Raw genomic sequence first — 19,039 nt, forward strand, 5'->3', positions numbered from 1 at the left:
GTGTGTGTGTTTGTCTGTGTGTGTATTTTTTCTTTTATTCAACCTTTTATTTACCAGGACATTGCAAGGAGATCTGACCAAGAGTGAACTCATTAATACATGTGACTGTGATGATCACGTTGAAAGCGTGAAATGACAACAACCTGCCAAGCAGCCTACCATGCATTTAGTGTGATTACAGCCTAGGACCGGAACACATCTTAGTCAAAATGCCAATTATGTGTGTCTGTGTGTGGGAGAGGAGAGAGAGACAAAGAAATGAGTCTCCCTTTGCGTCCCCCAGTTTCCTCTTGTGTTAGTCATATTTGTAAAACCCTCTAGTACTCAGTATGTGTCCAATAAAACTGTAGTCATGTACTGTACTCATTTAAATTTCCTCATTCATGACCTCATTCCTCGGCTATGCCAAGAGCACCTTCTCAAGGTTAACTGATAGCAAAGTGCATTTTTTGCATTTGTTAATGGTGGTGACTCACTGTTAGTGAAGTCACATCTAGTATATAGAACCACATTCCTTTGGTTAACTGACTAACTCGGTGTTAACTGCAGAAAGAGCACAGTAGATCATGTTTATTTATGCACTTGGCTTTCAGGTTGGCTCCATTTTAGGTCTATGTGTAGGTTTGTTGAGTTGTGTGGAATCTCTCCACCATCTCTGCTTTATGGTGTATTTGTCCGGAAAAACCATTGATTTCTACAGTGATGACTAGAACTGCCGTGAATGGATGGCAGTAGTTTGACATGGCTGCCATGGCCACTCTTTGAGCCAACAAAGCTGGAATGCCATGTAGTAATCCTGTTTCCAATGAGGTTGCACCATTTATTTAAAGCAGGGAGAACAGCTGGGTTCTGGGTCCAATCTGCTCAGGTTTTATCGCTCATGATAAATTCTTAAGCTCCAGTGTATATATGTAAATACAGTATAATTCCCATAATTAAAGCATTTTCAGAGTGAAGACACAATTTATAGCATAAATAGTATGTTTAAAAGCCTCTACATAGCTTATGTTTTATAGCTATAATGATGACAAGTGCACAGTGACAGTGTCATCATTGTAGCAGAGGAACTGAATGACACTGATCTCTTATCATCTTATTGCTCAAAGGTTAACAAGGCTAATGGATAATGTAGCAACTGTCAGTGAGATTTCAGTGCTTGATATCCGCTAGACACTGTTTGAATATCTATCTTTACCAGTGACATCATGTTAACGGTTAAGTGAGGGTTGATGGTAGGGGAAAAACCTTAATTGGGCAGTGCCAGATGGTTTGTTTGTAACATAGTCAGAACTCTTACCATAGTTTGAAGCCTGGCTAGATGGATTCTCCTGTGGCTTGCAAGGTTAGAAAAACCTTTTCAGAAATCGTAATATGACCTGATAAGTTCTAAAAAGTGCTTATATTTTCTTAGCTAAAGGTTTTTTGTATTGCTCTTAACATTTTACTTCTAGAATTTTTTGTGGCAAGACACAGTCCTTATTTATTTTTGTGTAGGAAGTCCACATCAAACTTTCACATTTGCAGTGGTATCTACTGAAAGGGCTTGGCCTAGGTAGTAAATGATATCCTAAATCAAAACCATACGGCTTCACTAAAACTACCTATTATCACATTTTGCCACATACCATATAATACATTTTAGTTTAGTTTATTGACCTTGCTAAGAGATTCCTTCCACAATACAGCCACATTGTGCAAGGTAAATTAAATGTAACTTAAATGAATATCAAAGCAGGAAAGAACCAAAGCAGGAAAGAACCAAAGCATTGTGACTCAGGGAAGTTGAGTATACATAAATTGTCACTGTAAAAATGTCTTTGTAACTCTGCAGAGCACCAGGACTGCCTCCATCAGGCGGCCCACGAGCGTCTCGGGGAGCTGCTGCGAGTCCTGAAGGCCATTATCGGCAAACACCAGAGCCTCAACTCGGTGGACATCCTTAGTACAGCTGGAACCGTCATCGCCACGGTCAAAGGTGAGCTATGATGAGCAGATCTTCCTCAAACACATACAAACACATAACTCACAGCTTTCCTGTAAAACATACCAGCTACTCCTCCACTCTTCCTTTGGTCTGTTTTCTGTCTCTGCTTATCTAATCCCCCTCCCCCCTTCTCCCTTGGCAGTTTTATCTACTGGACATCCACTATTACTATGTCCTTTCTCTCACACTGTCCTCCCAAGTCTTAAAAAGAACGTCCCAGGGAAGGTTTTCTTGAGTAGTCTTCGTATAGCTTCAAAGTTATGCAGCTCTTTAGAAGTCAGTCAAGTGCTTAGAATGCAGCAGCATGTGTTTGAAACCCCATACAGAGAGTAAGAAAATAATATTTGGGAGTCCGATACCTGATTCTAGAGGCTGGGAAAAGCGGGTGTCCTTTGTGCTTTGTCTGCCAGTCCAGAGGGAACTACACTGAGGAATCCTATTCAATCTCTCATTCTCTGAGATTATGATCTGGCATGCAGGTCAATTCTTAACTTGGCTGCCACACAAGAATCCCCTGAGTATACCTCGTCTCAATTTGCATTGCAAAGAGGGGCATAGAGGGGCTGCATAGCTTCAAAAGCTTTCACTTAATAAGGAATGGTGACATGGTGAAGTGAACAAAGCTCTAGTAGGCTCTGCATACGAATGTAGCTCACCTTGACTGAAATATTTGGAATGAGTCCACATGCACATGGGCGTATGCATGTGTGCAGCATAAACAACTATTAGGTGCATGCAATTTCCATCTTTGGTGCAGTAGCTTGTCATTCAAACGTGTTAATGCACAATAGAGCGAGACACATTAGGACCTTTTTTAATAAGGAAGGCTTCAATTTGACAGTCAATATATAGAAGCCTTTGATTTAGGCTCTTAGTGATATTGCAGTCATGAGTGAAAGGACCCTTAAAATATCTTTAAATTCTTATTAATAGCGACTTCTTTAAACTCACCAGTGTTAGTGATTTCTCTGACCAAGTGCCTTTGGTTAGTAGTAAATAATGTGAACAGGTTTAGCATGTACAGTAGCTGTAATGATCTAGTCTTTTCATAGTAATGTGCAGTGAAGCATGCTCTAACATCTTTTTTGCCACTAGGTGGCCAGAATTACTCACTGCTTGACCCTCACACAGTGATAAGGTGATATGAGCTGTACACTTGTACCAGTATGTTTCACCACCAAGATGATGTAGAAAGATGTAAAACTTTGTTACTATTTATTGAGGTGTGTCATGTGAAACAACCTTCTGGACACATGACACACCTCCAATAAATATTTCTTCTGACACAGATTTTAAGTGTTTGAGTGTATTGATAAGAGAATATTGTGAATTTTTCTAGTGGAGTCTGTTTTTGCATATCTCTACTTCATTACACTCTAAGGTAGATCCCAACACTAGATCAAATAGTTGTTCATACAGAGTTTTGTCCCTTCCTCCACCCTGTGAAAGTTCATGTCCAGTAGCAAGCCATGTTGCTACGCCTTCTCATTATTCTTCATTTGAAGTTCTCCTTAGACCTGAATTTTGCATAGGACTTAGCAGCTGACGAGTGTTTCGACAGTGTTGTGCTTTTCCACTGAAACAATACCATTTTTCTACGATGATGTAACTTCCACGTTTGGACCACTGGTTGGGGCCTGAGCGCGTACTGGCATTGTATTCCAGCAAGCCTCAGGATGTCCTGTTGGGGGTAGGGGTTGGACAGAAGAGGAGGAGATGTAACAGCATAAGAGGGCTTCATGCTTTGAATGGTGGTGGCTACAGTAGCTGGCCTGGGGTTGAAAGAGGTTCCCGGGCCCCATGAACATTGGAACCCGTTAAAATCCTTTTTTGTTGCACCCTTCCCAGAGAGCCTTAACACTTCCTGTGCCTCATTCTGAAAGGAATTTTTACGTTGGACTTATTTCTACGCCGAGAGCTCCTTTTGCTGGATAGTGGAACATACTATTGGACTCCCTAAAGATCAGGAACTTGTTCAGTGGCATGTTTAAGCTGTTTACAAAGAAAAATTGCATTTTATTCACCTGAGGTAGTGGTTACTGGATGTGATCAAGATGGCTTATTTTAGTTAAACAAAAGGAATACTGAAGCTAATATTGAGGTGGGTAATTGTTAGTTTTTCCTTTTGTAGCACAGTATACTTCTCTGACAACTCTTTCCAAAGGACCTGAATGCAATGTGTAATAGCTACTGAGGAAGCATCTTATATTTGGTAGGTGTTGGTGCACGTCGGTTCTCATTATGTGGCACATATATGGAAAGGCCTGGTTACAGGTTTAACAAGGATACTGTTTGAATCAGTTTTTCTTACAGATTTTAGAAAACATTCAAGATTTATTCAAAAATACGTTTGGACCGTTCCCCACTCGTCCTTTATCCATAATCTCTTCTACTTCCGTTACAGAGACTCTATTCACAACAGAAACTTTCAAAAGAAAGTCCTCAGATAAAACTCAATAAATGAAGACAATAGGTTTTCTATTTAAAATGTCTGCTCCTTTTGAACTCTAGAAATCTCCATTGTTCTAATGGAAAGGAAAGACTGAGGAAATCATGGAGGCAGCAAAGTGGTCAGTGACATCACTGATTTATTGCTTGGTTTTTGGTCTAATTTTCTGAGCATCTCTCTCCTAGTTTATTTTCTCTCTGCTCAGTCAGGACAGGAAGTTTATTGTGAAGACTGATTACAGCCGTATTTACACTGGTGTTTTTCCCCTATTCTGTCCTCAGTCATCACTGTGTTTAGACTTACAGCAGGAAACTACTGCCTTTTCAGATTACAGCCAAATATACACACTTGCAGTCTTTGCTTATCTTTTCTGATTTGAGGTACAACATTGTTTTTGGATGCCTGTGAGGGACTTTTCACTTTTAAAGTGTCTGCACATTTGAGGTACAACTTGAACAGTTCCTTAGCTCTCAGTGTGAGCATGACTCCAGTGAGATTTTTATCGACTCCGTTCTTGATGTCATGCACAGGATGATGAATCATACCATGAGATGCATACCCTTTTAGCACAGCGATATCCATGGCGCCATTGCAGGATGTATTTGGAATGCAGGTTTTAGGTTTGCTACCAAAGCTTGACTCAATCCTCCTTCATCACAATTTGACAGGGGTGAACTTTAAGGAGGTGAACGAAGAGAACAAACAGAAGCTTTTCGGAGAGATCTACACCGCTATCGACACATTGGCATTCACCTTTGGCAATGTGTAAGTATGACGTCATCACTGTGATTGCAAAAATTAATAATGAAGATAAATAAAGCATTTCTATGTAAATACCAGACTAACATACATATATGTGTGTGTGTGTGTGTGTGTGTTATTATATTCATAACAACATTAAAGCGGCAGTCTACTGATTTTTAAACATGGTGCTTCCCTAAATTTGAAAAAAATAACCCTGATGATGTAATTCATTCTTTTGGATTGGGCTTAAAATGATTTAATCTGCCTTCTATGACAGATTTTATTTTCCCCCAAAGTCATGAAAGTGCGCTACTAAAACGCTGGGGTACCCCTTGAAACTCCTTTCTAAACTACACCAAAACGTTTATTTGAGTTCTGTTTTAAATCGATTCCTGCACGTTTTTTCTGATCAATTCCACACTTTCTCAACTCAACCTGTTAATTTATGTTCCACAGAGTGTCTGACTTCCTTATGGGAGATGTAGAGAATGGATCAGTGTTGGGGCTCCCCCTGACTAAGAGAAGCAGGGTAAGAAAAGTACAATCTTTATATTGTGTAGTTGTGTCCATCATCCCCAAAAAAGTGGCTGATAACCCATTCTTAAACATTCATTTATCATTAGTTCATTTAGTGCCACAAGAACACCAGGATGTGGCCTACTGCCCCTGAATTGTCAATTGAAAAATTACCCAACAGAGTTCAGGAGTTAAGTGAGGTTGACGCATGTTCCTGAAATGGCCTCCGCAAATGATAAATTGATGTCATGTGTTGTTGTTTTCCTGCTGTATGTTTTATAACTGCTCTAAAGGGGAAGTAAGGTTGTGATAAGCCTTGTTTTAGGTATGTTAGCAGAGTGTTCCGTTCCTTAAGTAGGACATTTTTTCTCCTCATTGTAATTTTTTTCTTTTTTTCTTTTTCATCTGTCTATTTTTCAGTCTTTTGAGAACCTTTCCGTGGAATCTGGAGGATCCGGTCCTGAGAAAGATGATCCGCCAGGTAAGACAGAGCTTTATAACACACAGCTTCTGTACTGTACTCTGCTGCTGCTGTGTGAAAGTGTCAGAGGAAACTAATCCTGGCAAATTTGTTGGAAAAAAGCTTATTTAGAAATCAGTCTTGCACTGACCTGTAGCTTTAACAGTCAGGTTTATGGTGTAGTTTGTGCTGTGTTAGAGCCATTGTAGTGTTTGTGGGGTCATCTCGGGTAAGAGCACAATTAGATCTCAGTTCTGGATGATCAGATGCCTTAACCACTTATTAATACATCCAGCAGTCCGTCTCCTGTCCGCATCACTTAGCTTCAAATGGTATTAGCTCATATCCCGCTCACCCAAGGTCAGTCTGGGCTTTTCTCACTGACTCACAGTCACAGATGTATAGCAGTGGCTAGAGGTGTGTTTCATCAGGGTCGGTCTCTGGCCGTCATGTTTAAGCCCATCTTCTATAACCTCCCTCGTGGGATTCCTGTGGTTTTCGTAGGGCCGTCTCCACCGGTTCGGGCTGAAGAGGTGGACAGGACACTGCAGCGGCAGGACAGCGGGGTGGAGTCGGTGCTGCTCTATGCCAAGGGCTGGTCCAAGTACACCAAAGAGCTGCTGGCGTGGGTGGAGAAGCGTCTCAATATGGGTGAGTTAGAGCACAGGTGGGGAGGGGGGGAAATTAGATTATTTTCCTTTTTTTTGGTTTGATTTGTTCAGTTGGTCGTAAACATAGCTCCTGGCAGCAAGACGAAGACTAGTCACATTTGTTGAAAGGTCCAAGTCAAATTTCCCCATGGGGGCAGTAAAGTATCTATTTATATTTATCAATCTACTCATATTTGTCAAGCTGTGCTTAGCATTTTAGCTCAAGCCACAAATGTGGGGATTATTTAGGGGCCAATACCCTGAGAAATTTCTCTCTATCGCCTGAGCTGGACTACAATGATGTCTTATCCAGGCTCAAGGTTTAGTGTGCAGTGTGAGAGCTTTTGTTCAGCACACCGGTTAATGAATGGTCTCTTGGCCAGTCACCACAGTGACACAAAGCACTCACTCAAGCTGTACAGTACATTTGTTATCAGGCAAGCACATGTTTGTTTAACACATCCCCTTTAGTTAATACTTTGTTTACTGATTAATTTTATAGATTTGTCTCATGACTCAAGGGCATTGTGTGCTTTAATCCAAAAATGCTTGAATTATTTTTAGTTAGGCTTGTCCTGTATTTGAATAAGATCCAATACTTAGTACAAAATGCAACATAATGCAAATATTTGCACGCACATAAATGATTGTTTGCAGGCCAGTAGAGAACACTGTATACTGCTGTACAATTCAAGTAAACTCTAGTGTGGCCTTCTTGCAGATATTGATTGTGCGAAGAGTTACGCCAAAATGGCCGAATCTGCCAAGACGCTTGCAAGTCAACAGGTAAGTAGATGCTGATACGACTTGCACATCATAATTTTGCTGCCGCCTATTAGCCGTTGGGGATCGACATGAAGACTTTCTCCTCCTCATTTAAGGAATTCATGCCTTTCCGAGAGACCTACATGGCCGCTTTCAAAAATGACATTGAATACAGCCAGCTGGTACTTCACACCGCAGCAGTACTCCAAAGCAACAAATTCATGCAGGTAATGCAACAAAGCAACAGACACATTTCTGAAACAGGACTTGCGTTGTATAATGGAAACAAGAGGACTTACTGACTGTGTGTGTGTGTGTGGGGGTTATGTGTTTCTTTCCAGCCTCTCCTGGCCAGAAAGAATGAACTGGACAAACTAAGAAAAGAGGTCAAGGAGCAGTGGCAGAGGGAGCAAAAGAAAATGGTGAGTTGATTGCCATTTTGTAGAGGACCACACACAAATGCATTTAGAATCTAAAGGTGTTTCAATGACCTGGGGGCTCAGCCCGAGAATGCTCTTGAAATGCCTAAGCCTAGTATACGCATGCATACAAATGCTTTGTTTTGTCATGTAGTCCTACAGCTGGCCAGGACAATCATTCTGTCCCATCTATGACAGATAAAGCATCATTAATTAAGCTACATATAACACTGCAACTGTACATTATTGTTACAAATTGTACAAATTAACTGCTATTTGGCATTCAATTAGTTTTTAATGTTTTAATGTGGTTAAGCTCACACATTTGTTATTAGAAAGTAAAGCAATTAATGAATTGTTGAACATTAATCCAACTGTGTGTTTATAATGATTGTTAAATATTTATTACAGATTACCATTAACTTAATAGAGGATTGTTGGAGTTGTTGCTATTGGTTGGTAGTAATATGTATATTTTGCTGTATTTTAAAGCTTCTTTTGTATATCACTGGAAACTTGATAAGTGGACAGATCCAGTGGAAGGAAAACAAAAGAAAAATGGCAAGATCAGCCACTCAGACTAATAATTGTTGAAACATTTGTACTTGTCCTGTATGTGCAATATCAGGCTTTGCGCATTCTTGAACCTTATATGCGTGTGAATCTCCAGCATGAGGCAGATAGCGCTCTGAGGAAGGCTCGGCTGCTGCAGGCCCAGCGGCAGGAGGAATATGAGAAGGCCAAGGTGTCCACCAGTCGCCTGGAGGAGGAGCAGATCGGAGGAGGAGGAGGAGCAGCAGCGGCCAAACAGCTAGAGAAGAGGCGCAGGCTGGAGGAGGAGGCCCTGCAGAAGGTACAGTACCTCCTGTGTTTGGCCTGTGGATCTTTTTAAAGTAGCAGATTGTAGATTACTATGGGCACTAAACTCATCTTTATAGGCTTTTTAAAATAATGCTTCTGCTGAGTTTTAAAAGTCAATTATACTCAGCATCACAGTTGTGACCTTTTGCGGTAGAGAATATCAGCCTCTACCGGCCACATCACAATCTACCTTTGCTGCTTCATAGACACATTTGACAGCAAGTGCACGCAAGAAACAGGAACTACTAGTACTTTGACCATACTCCTATTTTACTGTTCTTCATTGACAGTTATTGGATGTTGAATGTACAGAGACAGAAAAGGGTGGAAAGGCATAACAAGGATTCTGGGCCAGACTCCACGTTAATGCCATTGCCACATAGCAGGTTCCATAGACCACAAACACAATCCCAGTGACATTATTCAAAGTGCAAACTGTCAATTACACTGTAGCTAGCTGGGTCAAAGTGTATATAAGCTGTTCTATATGCTTGGGCATTATTATCAACTCTTAGTTTTACTTTTTGTTAACAACAAACAGTACAAGAATTGCTGGGATTAGAAATTATCTAATTGGTCAGCAATCAGTAATCCAATATCATTAGCCTCTCCCATCACTTATACCTCAGTTCTGTGTCACCCATCTGCGCTGATAAGCATCTTGTGTTCATCAACTGCTGACCATACAACAGTTACAACTAAACTTTCTCAGTCAAATCCATCATATCTTATTTTTTTTTTTATTTTTTTTTTTAACTATCAGAGAACTGAGAATTATAATGAATTGTCTTTCCTCTGTTTCCAGGCTGAGGAGGCCAGGGAGCACTGCAAAGCATGTCAGATTGATGTTGGGGAGAAGAGAGTCGATCTGGCTAACACCAAGAGTGAGATCATCACTCAGATCCGAGAGATGGTCTCCCAGTGCGACCTCACCCTCAAGGCTGTAAGTTTGTCTTTTTATTGTAAATGTGTATCAGACATTTAACATTTAGATAAACTCGAACAACAGAAAATAATGGGCTTCCTTGTTTCAGGTGACAGTCAATTGGTTCCAGCTCCAGCAGGCTCAGGTTGTATCTCTCCCTGTCAACCACCAGAGTCTGTGTGAAAATGCCAAGCTGTACGAGCCGGGCCAGCGCTATATTGACTTTGTCAGGAGTCTGCCCACTGATGGGCCTCGCCTGGAATCCCACTCGTTTGATTCACCGGTCACACAAAACACAGGGTGAGAAATGAAGATACAGCTGCTGAGAAACACATGGCTCCTGTTATCATTGGTCATCAGTGGTTATCATTGTGACTATTATAGAGTAGGTAGATAGTATAGTTCATAAACATTACTAAATTAAACTGAAATCTGATGCTTACTACTGAGGGACAGTGCTTAAATTTAACTTTGTCAGCCCGCTTAGTCATTTCCTTGATAAAATCTGAGAGAGTAAACACAAACACTGATAACGGAGTTATTTTTGTAAGACCGATTAAGTGGTGGCTCTCAGAAGAGTTCACAGTCCCAGACAAAGTTAGATTAATTTCAGTGTAATTTAATTAATTTGAAATTTTCAGTTCATTTAAAAGTTTCAGACTCTCCACATATATTAACTGCCTAAAGCTTGTATCATAGGATTCTGTGGGGACATGAATATATATTTATAGTAAACAAGTGGTTGTAAATACAGTGAAACGGAGTGGTCTGTAGACCTCACTGGTGAGAGGTGGAGGGATAAGTGAGTGAGAGAGCTTGTTTTGGAAAGAGTAAAACAATTGGGTTGGCCAGGGCTTCCTGCGGAAATGACTGCGGTCACGGGAGAGAGGAGCTGGGGCAGTGGGCTTATCCACAATGTCACTAAACCTCTGTGAAACTTTTCAGTAGCTTTCAAAACACACAAAAAAACATGGTGGTCATTTTACAATTGGGCCATTTTTAGCACCCAGTTCTTGTGAAGGCTTTGATCAAAAAAAAAGTTTCCTTTTTGAGAGTTTTTGTTGACACAGGTTTGTGGTTTCTCTCTCACACACACACACACACCGACACACACATACATACACAGATGGAAATAAGAGAGTGCTTTGTTTTTCTTAGTTTACTCCCTCTACCACCCAACCCCCCGAACTCTGACCCCCCTGATCAAAAGAATTCTGCTTGGGAGAGAGGAAATGAAACTTAGACACACACACATGCATCCACAGAATTGGTCTTCAAAAGGTTAAATATAGACCGCTGACCTACATAGTGTATATTGTAAGGATACAGTAGGATACGTTTGTTAACAATGGTTTGGATCAGCCATTCGCAAGCCCGTCCAAGTTAGTTAATCATCATTAACGTCTTAATTGACCGCTGTCTTTGATGGTAAGGTGGGGCTGATCTCATGATATCATGTTGATTCAGGGATCTCTTCAGTACTGAGTTGGCAAATATACTTGGCAGATTGATACTGCAGTATAGGGGCCACAGATACAGATCTAATTTAAAATTGTCTGGAGAGAGGAATGTAATTGCTAGACAACAATCCTAGACTGTATTATTGCTGGTCTTAAATATGAATACTGTGAAATTTCACTGTTTAACAGGAAGAAATTGTTTTGAATGCTCTTGAAAGTTCTCATTTTTTTCCTGTTAAAGGATTATTGTCAGGAGTTTATCCATATCCAGATTTTGTATCTAAGGATAGAGTTTTTTTTTATTTTGTATAGATCAAGACAAATGTGTTATTTTGGGCTATATAAATAAAATTGAATTTACTTGACTAAAATAAATTCTTATGAATAGCCATATTCCACCTAAACATGAAGGATATTGAAGAAAGACAACATATTGGACATTCATGAGTCCCATAGTTTGTGAGTTTACTGTTAACAATATCATTATTTTCATTCCAACATTTTCCTCCGTAGGATGCCTTTCAACAAGCGCTCGCTAAGTGGCAGCCACTCATCCCACAGTAACCTGTCACAGGCATCCGTGGCCTCTGACGTCCTTGGTGCAGATGATGTGGACAGTCCCATCAATGCCCAACACACCAAGATTGCAGAGAGGCGCTCCAACAGTAACACTGACATCCAAGGTACGCAGGGTTGAATCGGATGGCAAAGGTGATGGTTTCTAGAGGTGTCATTTGTTTTGTAACAGTCAACATTAAAGGAAATATTCATTGTAGAACAGACCGAGATGGTGCTTTTATTTTTGTCAATAGAACAAAATGCACTGAAGCCACATACAAGACAAGTTGCTTTGTGAGTAATAGGAAATGGGAGGTGAAGGTAGCAAACTTTAAACTACAGACAATTTCCTTGTGATGTTATCTTTATCTTTTGTTTTGTTAAGTTGGAGCCACCCAGATCGTTTAGGCAGCACTGAGCTAGTAAGTGCCATCAGTGGCTAATGGGCTCAAACTTTAAGCTCCATTTAGGTGAAAAGATAGCAGAGGTAAGCTCCATAGGTAAACAATACTATAGGTTAATATGTGCCAGTCGGACATTACACTTTGCGTGTTGATTAGGCATAAAAGGTGTGTGTGTGTAGTAGTGAAATAAAAAAACAAATAACAACAAAAAACACATGTGTGTGTGATGTGTCGGTGTGTCGTCGAAAAAAAAAAACAAACACACAACTCACCAACAAATGATGTGTGATACTTACAATTCAAACACTAGAGAGCTTTTGGCCAATTGTACGTCAGAAATGTTTCTTTTTATTTTTTTTATTACATAGGTCTTTAGCCAGAAGACGGTTCATTAAAAATAAAGATATGCACATGCATAGCTGCTCAAATAAGTCCACTTATGACTGATATTCATTTCAAGGGTCATTTAGTAATCTATGGTTTTAATTGGAATCCGTGAGTGGGCTGTATACAGTGCCTTTCAATGTTGTAATATGCTTTCCTCCAGCACTTCGGATTCAGGCCCCATTTCGTCCTTGGGCCTCAGCCAGCCAGGGTGGAGGGATGTGCAGCGACTCAGAAAGTGCTGGAGGAAGCAGTGAGTCCCGGTCCATGGACTCACCCACTGCAAGCCCAGGTAGGGCCATTCAGACTGCCAGCCTTATTTAAAGAGTTAATTACCCAAAGCCTACTATGTCTAGCCTAGTTTTAATTATTCTGGTTTAGCATTGATTGAATTTAGCTACAAATTATTATAAAAATAAGCAAAAAACTAAACGTGTGCAATATCCTTTCTAATTAATGTGTGTTTTTAGGTAGTTTTAATTGGCAGGTTGCTTATTAATTGACAACAGAATATTGGCTCCAACCATCTTTGTGGTTAATAGTTGCTTTTGTTACTTAATAGCTGCTTAACAGGATTGTTATCCAACAACTTTGATTTTAAGTTGTAATCTACTCAATCTGCTGTGACATTTGAGCTATGAAAAAAATAAAATAAACACGCTATTACTTCCTGTCAACACGTATCTTGTTTTGCTAACGCCCATAAGTTAAGAAAGCCAAATCGCCTGGTTTTCCCCAGTTGTTGCACAACACCTGGCTCCAAATATATTGATAAAGTAACCACACATTGCAGATGATAGACAGCAGGGACATTCCTCAGCGCTGACTGTCTTAAGTCCTGAGGCCTCTAAACATTTTTTTTTCCTATGAACTTGATGTTCACCCAACTTAGTTGCCGTGTTATCTCAGATTCAAGTGGCATAGCAACCTCTGACAGTGGTGCTCTGTTAGTCTACGACGCAAACAAACATGAATTTGTAGTTTTGGGGCAGGTTGGGTTTTGTCAGTATTTCCTCTGTTGCTGTGCAACAATACATAATATGTGTCACAATGTAACGTCCTTGTACAGATCTGCTCCCTTAGTTAGTGTCAGTTGCAGATTTTATATATATAGATTAAGATCTTTTGATACCTGTCCCCCGTATCAGGTGGGCTTTTGCATCTGACACTTAAAACTACAACTCATGTCCCCTTTCACTAATCAAAATTTGATAATGACAATGGATCTGTTGCAACCTAAGGATATATTATACACTATATTAGTATATACTACTGAATACTCGTCTGATTGAAGTCTTTCTTGCATACATTTCATTATAAGAAGTTTCTAGTTTACCAGTAAGATCTGGACTGTGGATGGCATATTGTCATTGCACTTTTAGCAATACATCATAATGGCTGTACTAAAGTACCTGCAACCCCTACCCATCAACCGTCCATCCTACCCCCCAGAGTGTAAACAAAGTAGGAGTTTATCCCTGATGAGCCCCCCTTATTTGGCTCAGTAGAAAATCAGCATTTTTAAAATGGGGCCTATTGGAAATAATTGATCGGTCAATGGAGGTGTGAATCTCCAACAATCCCCTACTGGGAATTTAATTATCAGCAACATGAAGTCGACCACGCCTTTTCATTTGGCGCATTAAATTCAGAAAGTTGTCTCAGTCCGGGGCTCATTACTGTAGTACTGTAGACCAAAGGAGAAAGGAAAAACAGTAGACCTGACCAGAATTGGCTTCATGTGACTGTTGAGATGTGGACTTACTGGTGTGTCCTGCCTTACTGTTCAGGAGACTTCAAGAGGAGATTACCCAGAACCCCTTCCACCGGCACCATGTCGTCTGCTGATGACCTGGATGAGAGAGAGCCTCCTTCTCCGTCTGATAATGGTGGGTGAAACTGAACAAATTTTACAACATTTTTCCTCATGTTCTGCATATATTGTGTCTGTTAGTTCTTAAGGTATTTTTTATGTATGCTACATTAACCCAGTAAGTTTAGTTATTTTGGGATTGTCAGTTGCATTTTGTATACTACCATGGCTCTATTTAATTTGTTAATATATATTTTCTGTATGAGGCTGGCCCCATTTCTCAGTCGGAATGTGTCCCCGCAGTATATATTATATATATGAAAAGAATATGACCTCTAATGATACTCTTTGTTCTTCATTTATTCTTTCTTTCCCTCCCTTCACTCTGCAGGTTTAAGTGAGATGGTAATCGAAACAGCCAGCTCCCCAGGTCCCTTTAGAAACACCCAGATGTCCAAGGCTGCTCAAACCCACAAGCTGAGGAAGCTTAGAGCGCCATCCAAGTGTCGCGAGTGCGACGGCCTGGTTGTGTTTCATGGAGCAGAGTGCGAGGAGGTAACCTTGGTTTCTTTTCTTTTAGAACTAATAGAACAAAATGCGATCCAACCACGATTCTCTATTTGGACCTTCATTAAATGTATTGAGTCCGCAGCATTCAGAGTATTACAAGTTCAAGATGAATCTTGCCAAAGTTTCACAATGGCTTCTTTATCATTCATGGTGAGCAAAAATCAAACAAAAACAAAAGGGAAAGACCACCTCTCCCCTCGTCAAAACCTTTGAATAAAGGGAAAAGTTGAAATTGGCCACAAGTTCTCCTCTGAGACCAAATCCACCAACTGGTCTCAGTCGGGGAACGGGCAGTGGAAACTGAAGACCCTTTGTTTGTCTTCTGAGGAGTCGCCTCAATCACCCCTGTGCCCCCCGCCCGTTTATTTTAGATCCAGTTTCTTTCCATATTTATTAAATACACTGACGATACACAAGATAATAAGATTCTGGTTCTGTAATGCTGGTGGTTTGACAAGAGAAGAATGAAGCTATAAGAATGTAACCCTGCGGTGTATTGGAATCATTCCATGGCATTGGTTCAACGGGTTACCAGACATGAAGCTTTTCTTGTTGGCTTTTTGGTCTTAATTCAACTTCAACTAAACATTTGGATTGGGGGTATAATTGTCTCAGGGTTTTTTTGTTGTTGTTGTTGTTTTAATTTTATTGTTATTTTTTACATTAATTGCAGTAAGATAGTCAATATGTTTTTATTGGTTGTGCATAATTATTAACTTAAGCTTTACCCTGGTGTTGTCCTATTGCTTCTGCTACTATAATGATCAAAGAGTTAGTGGGAAAAATACAGTTCCATCTCTGTATTTCAGCAGCCTGTTAAAACATTTAACTCTATCCCTTTTTATAACTGTGATACATGTGTACATGTTTGCAGTGTTCGTTAGCCTGCCACAAGAAGTGTCTGGAAACCCTGGCCATCCAGTGTGGCCATAAGAAGCTCCAGGGGAGGCTTCACCTCTTCGGCATTGACTTCACGCAGGCAGCTAAGAACAGTCAGGACGGCATCCCCTTCATCATACGGAAGTGTACATCAGAAATCGAGAACAGAGCGCTCAACATTAAGGTATTTTTCAATCAAACATCAGGGATAAAATGATTATTGTCAGAAGAAGTGTGTTTAACAATAATTAAGATGATTGGTACTATAGGGGAGCACTGCCTTACACCGGTTGTATTGTGTATGATGATGTTGCTCACAGTTAAAAATCCTGTTGCCTCTAGTTTAAATTTATTTATTTATTTAAAATGCAGTGGTTAGGCTGGTATATGGTTTGTGGTTGTAATGTGTCTGAATGTTACTCTCTAAGAAATAATGATCTATACTATCCTGTCACTAGATTGACTATAATTCATCCTCAATTCAAGTTATTTTGTATAATTCTTTGACTTGAAGTTTGCATTTGCTGTAAAATCTCCAAAGTATCTTTGGTTTATCCTGTTATTATTCTGCAGCTTTGCTACCCTGTTTTGCCATGGTGATCCTGAAAAATTGCATCTGATTTTCCTGTGTTGAATGTATTTTGTTTTTGTGCTATGAAGGGTATCTACCGTGTGAATGGTGCCAAGTCTCGGGTTGAGAAGTTGTGCCAGGCGTTTGAGAATGGCAAGCACCTGGTGGAGCTCTCTGAGCTTTATCCCCACGACATTAGCAACGTACTCAAACTCTACCTGAGACAGGTGGGCTGCTTTTCAATCCTTAACATTATAGGTAATATTGAGGTTATGTATATTTACTTAAACCTGACAAAAGGGTCATCCAAATAAGGACATGCGATGGTTGAAAGTGTGCTCCACAGAACAAAGCCAGTGCAGTGATATTTATTTGTCTTTGTTTATTTTTGGTACTTACCTCCCACCTCTGACCCCTTAATAGCTTATCTCATTTCTAATTCTGTCCCACTTGTCTATTTACTTACATATTTCTGTTGTCTCTGTTTATAATCAACTTCCTTGTTTAATTTATTTTTCTTGTTCTTTTTTTCCCCCTCATACTTTTCTCTGCAGCTTCCAGAGCCGCTCATCCTGTTCCGCTACTATAATGACTTTATCGGTTTGGCCAAGGAAAGCCAGAGTATCATTGTGGAGGAACTGGAGGCTTTGCGCCTCAGTCCCGCCCCAGTGGCCCCAGCCCAGGTCAGCGTGGAGCTCAATCGAGTCCTCTTTAAGATCAAGGACCTTCTACGGCAGCTGCCACCAGCTCATTACAAGACACTGCAGTTCCTCATAGAGCATCTGCACCGGTATGGTACACATTTCTACTGAGTGAATTATTGAATTGTTCATTTTATGTGAATAGAGACATGAATCTTATTTTTAGAAAGTTCAATATCTATCTATTGTTCTCTGCAGGGTGACAGAGCAATCAGAGGAGAATAAGATGACTGCCAGCAACCTGGGTATCATCTTTGGCCCAACACTGATCAAACCAAGGCAGGCGGACGCTGAAGTTTCCCTTTCCTCTCTGGTGGATTACCCCTATCAGGCACTCATTGTTGAGCTCCTGATCAGACACTACGAAATGGTCTTTGACACCCCCCTCAGTCCCCTTAGCAGCACCTCGCCTACGGACAGTGATGCCCAATCTCGCCCCAACACCCGCCTCACCCACCAGGAGAAGGAGCAGCAGCTGAGCAGGCACTCAAAGTCGCTGGGAGACATTAAGGAGGTAATTAGTTGTCATTTGTTTTCATTAGGGGTGTAACGACTTACTACTTTGGAAAGTTTGATAGTGAAATCTATTCAGGCATCAAGTAGTCTGTGGTTGCTAATGACACAGATATTAAACACCTTTTCCAGTGTTTATATATCCTGTCTGTTGGAAAAGCAATAAACACGATGACAATTCTGCAATGATGCATTTACATTTTTTCCCATGCCATGTAGATTAAAATAAAGCCTGTGTGTCTAGATACCTATCGGATTGTCTTAGAAGGAAGAGATGCACACCCCTAATTTTCATGCTAAAAATAAGATTTTTATTTTATTGCCATGGGAGATATATATATATATATATATATATACATTAAATGGTCGATTGACACCCTGTTTTCTGTCCTTCTTGTCTTACCACTACAGCAGAGCTCTAAAGTGTATAAAAGGCATTCCTCCATAATTCCTTCTTCTCACTTATTGGCTGAGGTTCAGGAGACCATACCAAGCCTCGATGGAAGTGACTTTGAACCTGGTCAGTATTGTTACACAGCTAAGCAACCAACAGAAAGCATTATTATCAGGCCAATATTACTTCAGAAGTATTTGTTTTTGGCTGCTAAATATTGTATGCATGCTACCATTTTACTTGATATGTTAATGTTTAACCACTTGTTAATCTCTCTATTTAAAGTTGATGAAGTGGATTCAAAGACCTTCAATGGGGTTTTGTCATCAAGCGTCTCTGAGGTCCCAAAAGCTGGCGAGAGAGGCCTCTGTCGTTCTCAGCATATCACTGTCACCAGGGTCCAGCTTCGACACCCTCGCAGCAAACTCTCCTCCCGGCCAGTGAGCATGCCAGCTGAACAGATATTGAACCGGGGCCAAGTAGACGAGAAGAACACTCGGAACAGCAGTGACAAAGATGACAGGAAAGGTGGTAGCTTCGACCAGTCCATTGAAGAGGTGGACGAAACTGAGAATAAAAAATTGCGAGTGGGCACACATTACAGGAGTACATTTATCGACACCCAGACGTTACGCAGAACCTGGGACAAACAGTACAAGCATGAAGCTGCTTCCAGAACTGTCCGAATTGTGGCCAGTTCGTCCACAGAGAGTACAACAGTGGACGGCAGCCACTTATCAACTTCTGTGCCGTTGTCCTCATCAACCTTCTCCCTTGGAACTACTGGGAGCACTATTAGCACCATCTACCCCAGCAGACCTTACACCGTCGCAGTGCGACCCAGCAGAACTTTAAGAAGGGAGGACAATGTTGCTGTGGCAACAGCTTTCAGGGCTCCCAGGACTCTCCAGCCTCCCCCGGGGACCTTCTACAAGCCCCCGTCAGAAAGCAAAGCAAAAGCGCTGCAGAACTGTGCATCAGCTAACAGTGCTGAGGAAGAAGATGATGATGAGGAGGAG

The 19,039-nt window shown here is 40.7% G+C and overlaps 1 protein-coding gene across 1 annotated transcript in view; it reads left to right on the forward strand.

Moving 5' to 3' along the window:
- Window positions 1-19,039, forward strand: part of arhgap29a (Rho GTPase activating protein 29a) — a 35,249-nt gene that overhangs the window by 14,892 nt on the left and 1,318 nt on the right. Inside the window, exons 3-23 of the mRNA XM_035652500.1 lie at window positions 1,832-1,975; window positions 5,102-5,198; window positions 5,634-5,706; window positions 6,114-6,174; window positions 6,658-6,804; window positions 7,525-7,589; window positions 7,685-7,795; window positions 7,910-7,990; window positions 8,658-8,840; window positions 9,654-9,791; window positions 9,883-10,073; window positions 11,747-11,916; window positions 12,743-12,871; window positions 14,370-14,468; window positions 14,784-14,947; window positions 15,837-16,025; window positions 16,502-16,639; window positions 16,967-17,202; window positions 17,312-17,627; window positions 18,038-18,146; window positions 18,306-19,039. Of these exons, the coding sequence (XP_035508393.1) occupies window positions 1,832-1,975; window positions 5,102-5,198; window positions 5,634-5,706; window positions 6,114-6,174; window positions 6,658-6,804; window positions 7,525-7,589; window positions 7,685-7,795; window positions 7,910-7,990; window positions 8,658-8,840; window positions 9,654-9,791; window positions 9,883-10,073; window positions 11,747-11,916; window positions 12,743-12,871; window positions 14,370-14,468; window positions 14,784-14,947; window positions 15,837-16,025; window positions 16,502-16,639; window positions 16,967-17,202; window positions 17,312-17,627; window positions 18,038-18,146; window positions 18,306-19,039 (3,575 nt within the window). The remainder of the gene's footprint in view (window positions 1-1,831; window positions 1,976-5,101; window positions 5,199-5,633; window positions 5,707-6,113; window positions 6,175-6,657; window positions 6,805-7,524; window positions 7,590-7,684; window positions 7,796-7,909; window positions 7,991-8,657; window positions 8,841-9,653; window positions 9,792-9,882; window positions 10,074-11,746; window positions 11,917-12,742; window positions 12,872-14,369; window positions 14,469-14,783; window positions 14,948-15,836; window positions 16,026-16,501; window positions 16,640-16,966; window positions 17,203-17,311; window positions 17,628-18,037; window positions 18,147-18,305) is intronic.

The sequence above is a fragment of the Morone saxatilis genome, unplaced genomic scaffold (genome assembly GCF_004916995.1).
Source record: "Morone saxatilis isolate NCDOM2014 unplaced genomic scaffold, NCSU_SB_2.0 Contig0, whole genome shotgun sequence".
Classification (NCBI taxonomy): Eukaryota; Metazoa; Chordata; class Actinopteri; family Moronidae; genus Morone; species Morone saxatilis.